This window comes from Apodemus sylvaticus, chromosome 22 (genome assembly GCF_947179515.1).
Source record: "Apodemus sylvaticus chromosome 22, mApoSyl1.1, whole genome shotgun sequence".
NCBI lineage: Eukaryota > Metazoa > Chordata > Mammalia > Rodentia > Muridae > Apodemus > Apodemus sylvaticus.
Window position 1 is genome coordinate 27,598,930 of NC_067493.1, and position 11,251 is coordinate 27,610,180.

An 11,251-nucleotide genomic window follows, 5' to 3' on the forward strand; every position below is an offset into this window, starting at 1 on the left:
GTAAGGCAGAGCCTGACAGCAGGCACACACTGCAATGTCAGCTGCAATTGCTCTGTAGGAATATAAGCTATGCTATAAGTTAAAACAGAGACTGATTTAGGTTCACAGCATTGGGGGGTGGGGAGTGCTGCTAAGATGGCTCAGCAGGACAAGGGGCTTGCAGGCAAGCCTAACAATCTGAGTTCAAGTATCTGAAACCCACGTGGTAACAGGCAAGAACTGAGAACTGAGTGCAAGTCCTCTGATACACACACACACACACACACACACACACACACACCATCATTCTTCCTTTTGGATGTCTCTCTCTCATACACACAATAAATGAGTGTGAAGGTTAAAAAATAAATATATTCAAGATTTGTTTCCTCCTAGGCCAACAACCCCAGAGTTGGAAGATTAACTCAACCCTGTCCTGAACAGAAGACTAAAGTCCATTGATCATCATGGATGGCTCAGACACACCTAGACCCTCACAAGCTCACGTCACCACCTACAGGCCAAACATAACCTGCTGTTCCTCCTAGTGTCCAAGAATGGGCTTAGCAGCTTCACATTGTTCCATTCCCAAGGCCCCACTCATCTGCTGATGGAGTCTGCCTCCTGGCAGCACCCTGAAAAGGCTGTTCTGTGGGGTCTCAGCCTATGGAAATGATCTGCATCCATAGGCTGAAGAGTAACAAAACCATAAGTGAAGAAACGCCACTGTTTTCAACAGCATCAGCAAACCCTGAAAAGAGGCCCTGTCACTCCTCCAGCCTCTCTGGCTGCCCAAACCAGTGTTGCCACTGAAATGAACCTTGTTCAGACCATGTTCCTCACAGGTGCCCCAGCCTCTAAAACAAGGATTTGCCTGAAGTCAGCTTGCTGCTGGGGCAAAGGCAGGAGCTGAGTGTAGGCTTGGGGGCACTAGCCCACAGAAAACAGAAGGTGGAGAGCCAGGGCTCCCGATGAAGCAGATACAGGAGCTCTGCCTTCCAAGTTGTCCACATGAGGCTCCACATGCTAGGTAAAATGCTCTACCTACCCACAACTGCCGTCACCCACTAGCCCTGAAAGGGTTTGATAAGCAGGCATGTCTCAGCAGGATCCTTCAGCACACTGATTCTCACTCACCACCACCCTTGCAGGATCCACATATCCTGAGGATGAAAATGTAAAGCCCAGGTCTTGCCTGTGAATGCTTTCATCAAAAATGGGTTTCAGGGGGCTGGAGAGATGGCTCAGCGGTTAAGACCACTGACTGCTCTTCTGAAGGTCCTGAGTTCAAATCCTAGCAACCACATGGTGGCTCACAACCATCCATAATGAGATCTGATACCTGCTTATGGGGTGTCTGAAGACAGTTACAGTGTACTCACATATACTAAATAAATCTTTAAAACAAAAACAGACAAACAAAAAAGTATGAGTTTCAGTGCTTCCACCCTATCACCCAAATCTCTGCTACCTAGAATGTCGGTACTGTCTTCACAGCCACACTGAAAACACATCAGGAAAATGTTAGGGATACATTAAATGTAGCTTCATGTAAACAACACAAACCTAAGACACAGAACAGAACTGCAGCTCTCAAATAGAACAAGCACAATCTTCCTACTGGTCTCTACTGAGAGCCACAGAAGGGGACAGCTGTCTGGGTTGGGCCTGAGGATACTGACCACACAAGAGATCTGATCTGCACCCATGGTGATGAAATTCTATGTGAAAAATAACAGAGCACTTGGTCTCAGAGACACCCTGAAAGGCAAACCTGAAAAGTGATGGCAGCACTTCCTCTGTCTCCGGGAAGGTGGAGGATGCTGCAGGTGGGCTGGCACCTCCTGGCACTGTCAATAAAGTACATCCAGCCATACCACAGCTTTGGCCAGAAATCAGGATGACCTGCCCCAGAAGAGGACCACAGCATGTCTTAAAGCCACTTTCCCTACCAATTGAGATCAAACCCTGGAGACTCAGGTCTGACAGTGAGCCCCACTACAATCCAAGCAGTGAGGGAGGACAGGATGCCAGGCTCTCCTCTAGCTTCCTAGGAAGCACCATCTGTCACAAGCCTCATCCCTCAGTGGCGTTCTGAAACCCCATCATACCATAACTGTAGTGGGTGCTCCCCTAGCTCTTCCAGATAGATGCTTCACTCGATCCCTGCCTATAGTACCTTCTACAAGAACAGGGCAGCACAGACACACACAGACACAGCATGTTCCACCTCCACCTCGCTGAGTCGCCATCACCTAGGACCTAGCTCTCCACATTAGCCAGGTGCTACCTAGCAGGCTCAATGACTATGTTCACTGTCAAAAAAAAAACACTTGAAAATTGTTTCTTTGGTTACCTTTCTGCAATGCTAGGGAGGAAACCCAGGGGATTTTCTATGCTATGAAAGTACTCTATTGCTGTGAATATCCCAGCAATCTTCTAAAAACCAAGCTTTTTGCTAGACCTAGAGTATAACTACAGAGGCTGATACAAGAGGACTACAAGCTTCAAGGCAGCATGGATACACAGCAAGGTCCTCCCTGCCTCAAAAATAATTCTGCCATATTTACTGAGAAAAAAAAAAATCAGTCCCTCTCCCTTTCCCTCCCTCCCTCTCTCTAACACACACACACACACACACACACACACACCACCAACCTTAGACCAGGTTTGATATGGCATACTTGTAACTAAGCATTAGGAAGCCTAAGGTAGGAAGAGAGAGTTAGAGGCCAGCCTAGGTTATAAAGTCAGACTCTGCTTTAAAAAACAAAACAAAACAAAATAAAATAAAAGAGAACAAACCAAAAACCAACTGAAAGCCAGGCATGGTGGTGTACACCGATAATCCCAGCCCCCAGAAGGCAGAGGCAAGTGGAGTTTCAGGTCAGCTTGGTCTACACAGACAATTCTGGCCCAGATAGGGTTATTGTTAGTGCATCATATGATGTGTTTATAAAAAGAGAGAGACAATATGTTCTATGGGGAGGAGGAGCCTAGTCAGGTATGGGGGAAGGGGGTGCCTCTGTGGGCTCATGCCAAGGCATCCTTCCCCGAGGGACCAGCCACACGACGGTATAGTATAGATTAGAGTTTATTAGGCTGGAGAGATGGCTCAGTGGTTAAGAGCACTGACTGCTCTTCCAAAGGTTCCGAGTTCAAAATCCCAGCAACCACATGGTGGCTCACAACCATCTATACCCTCTTCTGGAGTATCTGAAGACAGCTACAGTATACTTACATATAATAAATAAATAAATCTTTTTTAAAAAAGAAAAAGAATAGAGATTATTCAGGGCATGGGGAGGGAGTTAAGAGGGTAGTAGAGACAGAGAAAAGAGAGAAAGGGAGAGAGTAGAAAGTAGAGGCCGGCCATGACCACGTGGAGAGGGGGGAAGGGAACAGGGAGGGGAGGGGAAAGGAACAGGGAGGGGAGAAGGGAAGAGCCCAAGAGAGCAAGAGAGAAGCAAGAGCAAGAGAGGGAGAGGGGAGCAAGCAGCCCCTTTTATAGTGGGTCAGGCCACCTGGCTACTGCCAGGTAACTGTGGGGTAGAATTTAGACAGAATGCTAACAGTTATACAGGAAGACCCGGTCTCAGAAAACCACTAACAAACAACAGATAAATTAAAAAACTATCAGTACTATAACCCAGTATGGTGGGATTGTTGGTACCAGGACCTCTGAAACCTGTGATATTACATAGGCGACAGCCCGACCTATACACCTGTTGCCAAGGCCACCATATTCCCAGAATCCACTGGGCTCACCTTTACCTGCGACCATGTCACCATCTGTATATATAAGAGAAGCACCCCTCCTTCCCCTCTTCTCTTTCTACCGTCACCTTTGTCCTTTCCCCTCTCAATAAACCTCACATGGAACTGTTTGGCCTGGTGTGGTCTTTCTGCAGATGCTACCTGCCAACCCCCAACAGGGATAGGTCTGTAATCCCAGCTACTTGAAAGACTAAGACAGGACAATCTCAAGTAGGTTTGTCTGTTCTGCAGAATACTTAACCAGCTTGAGCAACTTAATAAAACCCTATCCCCAAAAGGATTTTTTTTTTAATTTTTTTTTTTGGATTTGGCTTTTTCGAGACAGGGTTTCTCTGTGTAGCCTTGGCTGTCCTGGAACTCACTCTGTAGACCAGGCTGGCCTCAAACTCAGAAATCCGCCTGCCTCTGCCTCCCAGAGTGCTGGGATTACAGGAGTGCGCCACCACCGCCCGGCCCCCAAAAAGGGTTTTAAAAATAATAATAAAAATAAAAAAGACTACAACCACTAGTTCAGTGACAGGACTGAGCAAGCAGGCCCGTGTGAGGACCTGGGCTCAATGCCCAACGCTGAAAAGAGCAGAAAGCAGCAGCAGCACCAGGGCAGGCAGCACCAGGGCAGGCAGGCAGTAGCACTCTGAAACCATGCCTCTCTGCTGCTGGGGAGCCACTGGTCCAGGAAGCCCTTTTACATCACCTCTTTGTGACTTGCAGTTTAATTCTGCAAGGTCAAGAGGCATCTGTCACAGAGATCGTGTCTCCTCACTAAAACCTATGACCAACACCTCCAAAAGATGGGGAGCACCATTGAAGACTGCACTGCTTGATGAACAGAACCCATCAGAGCCCAGCACCTTGGCAAGAGCTGCAATCTGTCACCTGTGAAGGGACAGGTTTCAGATGCATTCTCACATTCACCAATGGAAAATCTAGTGGGGTAGGAGGTCTAAAATGGCATTGCATTCCAAATTTGGACACTAGGGAGGAGAAAACAAGAGCATGTTTTCGATCAAGAAGGTGGCATGGCAACCCTTCAGCTGAGACTGGCCCCCTGAGCATTCACCAGAACAACACGGCACGCCCATCTGCAGGCTCTCAGGAGCAACAGCCTGAGGGATGGGTGCCCTGGGAGGCATCTGGCCAGCCCCTGGGGCTCTCGCCTTACCTGAGACCTTTAAGGGTGGACCAGAGACCTGAGGCTTTTAAATTGCTGCCATGGTTTACTGGGAGCAAATGCAGAGTGGCCTGGTTTAGGGATATGACCCCAAAAGGAGCAGAGTACTCGGGAGAATACTGGACTCACAAACACAGAAGGGTGAAGCACACCCCATTTAATACCTGTGGCCTTTGAAAACGCGTCACCTAGTAAGCTCCAGTCAGCATGTCCCTGTGACAGATGAGCTCAGAGCCAGCAAGATGGCTCAGTATGCAAAGGGACCTGTCACAAAGCCTGGTGACCTGACCTGGATCCCTGGAACCCAGGTGCAAGGAGAGAACTGATCTTTCAGCTGGAAAGGGCTGCTGAGAAAGCCGTCCTCTCCACGCTCCAGACAGGTGTTATGGCCCATGCACCCAACACGGAACAGGTTAGGTGTTGAACACAGGCGTCAGATTCCATGGAAAGGCAAATATGCATGGAACAGAAAGGAGGAGCCAAAAGAAAAGGATCTCTTCAAGCGGCAAAAGTGCCTGGTTTTCACTGAAGGACTCCAAAGACTCAAGAACTAGTGACACCCATTTAACATGTGAAAGTGAGGGTGTCAAGGAAACTGGGAGTCTGGATGGAGGAGGTCAGACCAGAAGGCTGTTGGGGATGCCCTCAGGCGAAAGCACATGAGCATGGCAGTAGGTGAAGAGAATCCCACCCCCCTTCCAGCATGACACATCTCTCACAGCGCTCACATCTGTATTCCCAGCTTTTTAAAGACAAAACTCCAAAGGTACAAAACTGACCCCACCTTGCCAAAAAATTATAGTGTGTGGGTGTGGCTCAGGGGTAGAATGCACACTTCCCATACACAGGCGCTGGGTTCATCCCTGTACTGCTTAAACCAGGTGTAGTGGTGTGATCCTGTAGAGGCAGGGGAGCACAAATTCATCCTGACTAGAGAGCCAGGTCAGTCTGGGAGTAACCTTCCTGAATGCAGCACACCACATGCGTCAGGGAAAAGCCCACAGGCAACATCACACCTGAAGGCGAAAGGACCTAATGCTCCCAAGTTCAGGAAGGAACAGGACAAGGCAGCAGTGGATCTCACAATGTCCTCAAGTTCAAGCCAGAGCAGTTACTCAAGACATGCCAGACGGTGGTGGCGCACGCCTTTAATCCCAGCACTTGGGAGACAGAGGCAAGCGGGTTTCTGAGTTTGAGGCCAGTCTAGTCTACAAAGTGAGTTCCAGGACAGGCAGGGCTACACAGAGAAACCCTGTCTCAAAAAAACCAAAACAAAACAAAAATTACTCAAGACAAGGGAAGAAAAGGTGTACTGACCAGAAAGGCAGTAGGGCAAATTTTACTCTTGGCTGACAGGATTTCATAGACAGACTAGCCTAAAGCTAACAAATTCAGCAAAGTGGCAGGATACACAACCACACAAAACTAGCTGTGCTTCCACATGCTAGCAACAAACATGGTTAAGTGGAATTCAGAATTCCTTCCACAACAACACAGGCAAGAAAAGGACTTGGGAATCAATTTAACCTCCCAAGTGCAGAGCTGGGCACTGAATACCACAAGGAAATGTAAAAAGTCCAAGAACAGAAAGACTCGATATCCTGACAAGCAATGCTGCCCAAGGGATCTACAGTACTCTGGCCCTTGTCAATATCCCAGGGCCCTTTTTGCAAACCTGGAAAAGCCGCTCCCCATTTACATAGAACGGCAGAAGTTTCCAGAGAACAAATAAGTCTGGAAAATAGCTGAGCTGAGGTATCCACTGCAGGCCAATACGGTCCTGGCATAGAGGCAAACATACTCCAACAGAATGGTATACAGGGTCAAAGGTTAACCTTCCTTCTGGGGCCAACTGACAAGGGAAGAAGGGCTCTTTCTGCACATGCTGCTAGAATGGTTGAGCTTACACGGCAAAATGAAGTCAGACCGTCAAGACATCAGAGCTCACAGTGAGCTCACAACACATCAAAGACCTAAATATAACCACAAAAAACTATCAAACTTTTAAAGAGAACATAAAACAAGTCTTCATGACCTAGGGTTTGCAATATACCCACCAAAAGAAAACCAAACTTTATTACTTCAAGCATTAAAAATGCCCAGGAGGCACGGGCAGATTAAGTCTCTTAAGTTTGAGGCACCCTGGTCTACAGAGTGAGTTCCAGGCCAGCTAAGGCAATATACAATGGCACCCTGCCTCAAACAATCAACAGCACAACAAGCACTATCAAAAAGACACACCCGCTGCTGGCAAGTGGCTAGATGGTTAAAGCATTTGCAACACAGAAGGACAGTGACTTTGAAACCAGTCTGAGATTATGGTGAGATGCTACCTCAAAGAGAGATGGAGACAAAGGTGAGGTGATATTTGCAAGTCACATATGTGAGTGGACAACTTTCACAGATCATCAAGACAACCTAACTAAGACAGGGAAAGGCCAAGCATCGTGGATCACACTTTTAACCCTAGCACTTGGGAAGCAGAGGCCAGTGGTCTGAACATGTGCACATGGACTGGGACAGGACAGGACAGGACAAGACAGGCATCTCTCCAAAGACATACAGATAGATGGCCAATGAGAACCTAAAGCAAAAATTCACACACATCCCTGTGTCATCTGGGAAATGCAGACCAAAGTCAAAGATATCCTTCACTGAGATGGGGTGGGTGGGCAGACGGAAGGAAAGCAGCATTAGGAAAGATGCGGACAGTAGGCCACCCCCACGGTGGGGGGGGGGGGGGGAGCATGCAGCTTTGCGGATGCCCTGTCTGGATGCCCCGCCCAGAGTTAAACACAGAATTACCTTGTGACCCAGCAACCCAACTCCTAGGTCTACACTCCAAGAATTAAAAACAGGTGGTCCAGGCTGGAGCCATGGCCCAGTCAAGAGTTAGAAACCCAAACATCAAGACCCAGAGAAAAACAGAGCACAGCAGCCTGCAACTGTAAGCCTAGCACAGGAGAGGAAGAGACAGGAGGGTCTCTGGAGCACCTTAGCCAAACAGTGTATGCCAAATTGGTGAGCCTTGGGTTCCAGTGAGAGATACCGTTTCAAAAATTAGGGCCGGGCGGTGGTGGCCCACGCCTGTAATCCCAGCACCCTGGGAGGCAGAGGCAGGTGGATTTCTAAGTTCAAGGTCAGCCTGGTCTACAGAGTGAGCTCCAGGACAGCCAGGGCTACAAAAGTGAGACCAAAAAAACAAAACAAACAAAAGATAAAAACAAAGATAGAGAATGATTGAGATAGGCACCCAACATCAACCTTGAGCCTCCACAATCTCTCTCTCTCTCTCACTCACACGCGCGCGCGCACACACACACACACACACACACACATATTCTCACACACACAAACACACACACATGCATGCACGCACAAACGAACGCACACACATGAAAACAGGTGTTCCAACACAACTTGTTCCCATGTTCCCAGCAGCACTAAATAATCCAACAGGTGGAAACACTCCAAATGTCCACTGATGTGGATAAACAGGATTTAATAGGGCCTTCGAGGAGGTTCAGTGCCACTGCTACCGCGCCTGATGACCTGAGTTTAATCGCCCAGGACGTATACAGGAGGAGACAAGTGACAACAGTAAATTGTCCTCCTGACCTCAGCAAAATTCACATGTACATCAAATGCGATAGAAAGTACTTCTTAAATATTTAATAGGTCCATACAGTGGAAAACGATTCGGCCGCAGAAAGTAATAGAATAGGGACACACGCTACAGAGCACAGAGGAGCCTTATATGAGCTAACCAGAGCAGGTACACACACGGGCTGTAAGCAGAAGGTACTGGACAGGGAGGAGGGAAACGGTGGACAGTGGGCCGCCCGCTGCTTGGTGGGTTCTGGGTTTACCTATGAGGTGATGAAAAGCACATGGAACTAGATGATGGTGGTAAGTTGCATAACCGTATAGAGTTTAAGGGTTTCACCAAGCGCGCGCACCCACCCACGTACACTCAGCGGCCGGTGGCCTGGTGCATTCATCCCCTTCCTGCGCTCTCCCAGGAAAAACAAAAGGTAAATAAACTGAGGCTGCCAGTCTTTGGGAAATAAAAAGTATCTCTCCACATCTCTGGCACAAGTCTCAAGCGAGGGCATGGTATCACACACCTGTGGTCCCAGCAATGGGGAGTTAGAAACACGAGCAACTAAGAGCCTGCGGGAGCTACAAAAGACCTGGCCAAAAAAAAAAAAAAAAAAAAAAAAAAAAAAGACCGGAAAGGTAAGGCAGAAGAGTCCTCTCAGACCCTCAGGACTGGAGCAAAGGCTGAAGCATAGTACCCACAGCCTGGGAGGAGCTCTCCACAGCCTGGACAATATAAAAGGGCAGGCCTGAGCCAAGTGCTGGTGGCACATGCCTTTGATCCCTTTGGAAAGACAGAGGCTGATGGAGCTCTGGGAGTTCCAGGATCACCAGGGCTACATAGAGAAGAAACCCTGTCTCAGAAAAACTAAAGAGTTCAAGCCTGACCAGGGAAAACAAAAGATAGGAAGAGCCAGAAAGTTACTGCAATTATGCTCAAGAACATGTAGCCAGGGCTGGACTCACAGGGCTGTGCACACCTGTGATCTAATCCTAGGTACCCGGAGGCAGGAGAATTCGGAACTCAAGGTCATCTTCTACTATATAGCAAATTGTCAGCTGGCCTTGGCTACCTGAGGACCCATCTCAAGATGCCAGCTTAGCTGCACACACCCCTTTTACCCCAGCACTCAGGAAGCAGAGGCAGTCGGATCTTTGTGTGGCCAGCCTGGTCTACAGAGCAAGACACAGAACTACGTAATGAGACCCTGTCTCCTAAAACAAACAAGCAAACAAACAAACAGACAGAAAAAGAACATGACGCTGGGATCCAGAAAGAAAAAAGAAAAGATCTAAAATGTATGAACAGTGAGATTAAAATTCGACACAGGTGCAATGGAAGGGTCGGTAAAATCTAATTAGTAATTTGTCCGGGAGGCGCGAAGGGCACACCGCAGGACTGCACTTTCCACACTACACAGCGGGGAGCAGCAAAGTTCGCCCGGCAGACGGCGTCGGGTCCCCCGGGCTGCATCTAATAAAGCTCCAGCGGGCCAGCCTCGGTACCGTCCTGCGCGCCGGGCTGGGGCGAAGGCAACTAGTTGGGGATAACAAGCTGGTGGCAGGGTGTCCAGGCCAGGGACTCGCTACTCGGCCCGCGCCCTTGCCCACACCTACAACACCTGCGCCCGGGAGGGAGCGCCCCAGGGATGGCGCTAGCGTGGGTGCGCCTCGACGGGTGGCAGGAGACCCCGGAACCCAACACGCAAGGGGCCGGAGCGAGGTGGGACCAGAGTGCCCGGGCACACGAGACAACTGGACTCGGCGCCGGGGCGCGCGGCCTGGCAACGCGAAGGGCGTCACGCGCGTCGTGGCCGGTTGGCGGTTCCCACATCGGGCTGTCCCGGCCACCTAGATCTAGGCCCGCCCTGAGCCAGTCCCCAGTGCCCGCGGCGCCCCCCACACGCCCACTCGTTCCCCCAGCCCGCTAGCCGCGGCTCACCTGCCTCGCGCCGCCGCCTCAGGCCTCGTCCGCGCCGCCCAGGCCGGGGACTGAAGACTCTCCACATCTACAGCCAATCGCGCGCCGCGCCGGGCTCGGAGGCGGGAGCGACGCGAACGTCCGTCAATCCCAGGCGCGTCTGGTGAAGCTCCTGACCAATGAGAAGGCCGCTGTCCCGGCCGCAGCCCGCGGGGGGGCGGGGGGAAGGGCGGGACATGAGCGTCAGTAGGCGGGCGCGCTGGGACAGGAGGGGCCGCGCCTAGGGAGGCTATTCCTCTCCGGTAACGTTAGGATTAGAATTCTGTGCAGGGTACCCGCGCTGAGTTCCAGGCAGGGTTTCAGTGGACCCAGAAGACCCGAGTCCTGCTAAAGGATCGGTGGGCTTCCAAGCACATCTTCTGTTGTCCCCGCGCAGCGTTTGCAGAAAACCTCCGACGCCCTGCCCTGCGGGCTGGAAGCCAGAGCCTTTTCTCCTGGGGACTCCACCCGCCAGGTCACTTGAGCAGTTTTGCAAAAACTTGAATCGCATTTGTTTTATTTATGGGCAGGGTTTTACTCTGTAACCTTGACTGCCCTAAAACTCTCCGGTTGACCAGATTGGCATTGAAGAGATCAGCCTGCCTCTGCGAAGCTGGAAGTTAAAGGCGTGTGCCACCACGCCCCACTTGGGTTTTCCTTTTCTACTGGTCTCACTGAGGCCCAGAATTCACGACATAACCCAGACTGACCTCCAGTTTGCCACAATCCCCCTGCCTTATCCTCCCAAGTACTGAGATTACTAC

General features: G+C 50.1%; 1 protein-coding gene across 4 annotated transcripts in view; it reads right to left on the reverse strand.

Moving 5' to 3' along the window:
- Positions 1-10,553, reverse strand: part of Sun1 (Sad1 and UNC84 domain containing 1) — a 47,270-nt gene extending 36,717 nt beyond the window's left edge. For all 4 annotated transcript variants that reach the window (XM_052167495.1, XM_052167494.1, XM_052167493.1 and 1 more), the window contains exon 1: positions 10,470-10,553. In XM_052167495.1, coding sequence (XP_052023455.1) covers positions 10,470-10,536 — 67 coding nt within the window. In that variant the 5' untranslated portion in view covers positions 10,537-10,553. The remainder of the gene's footprint in view (positions 1-10,469) is intronic.
- Between the last annotated feature and the right edge of the window lie 698 nt (positions 10,554-11,251).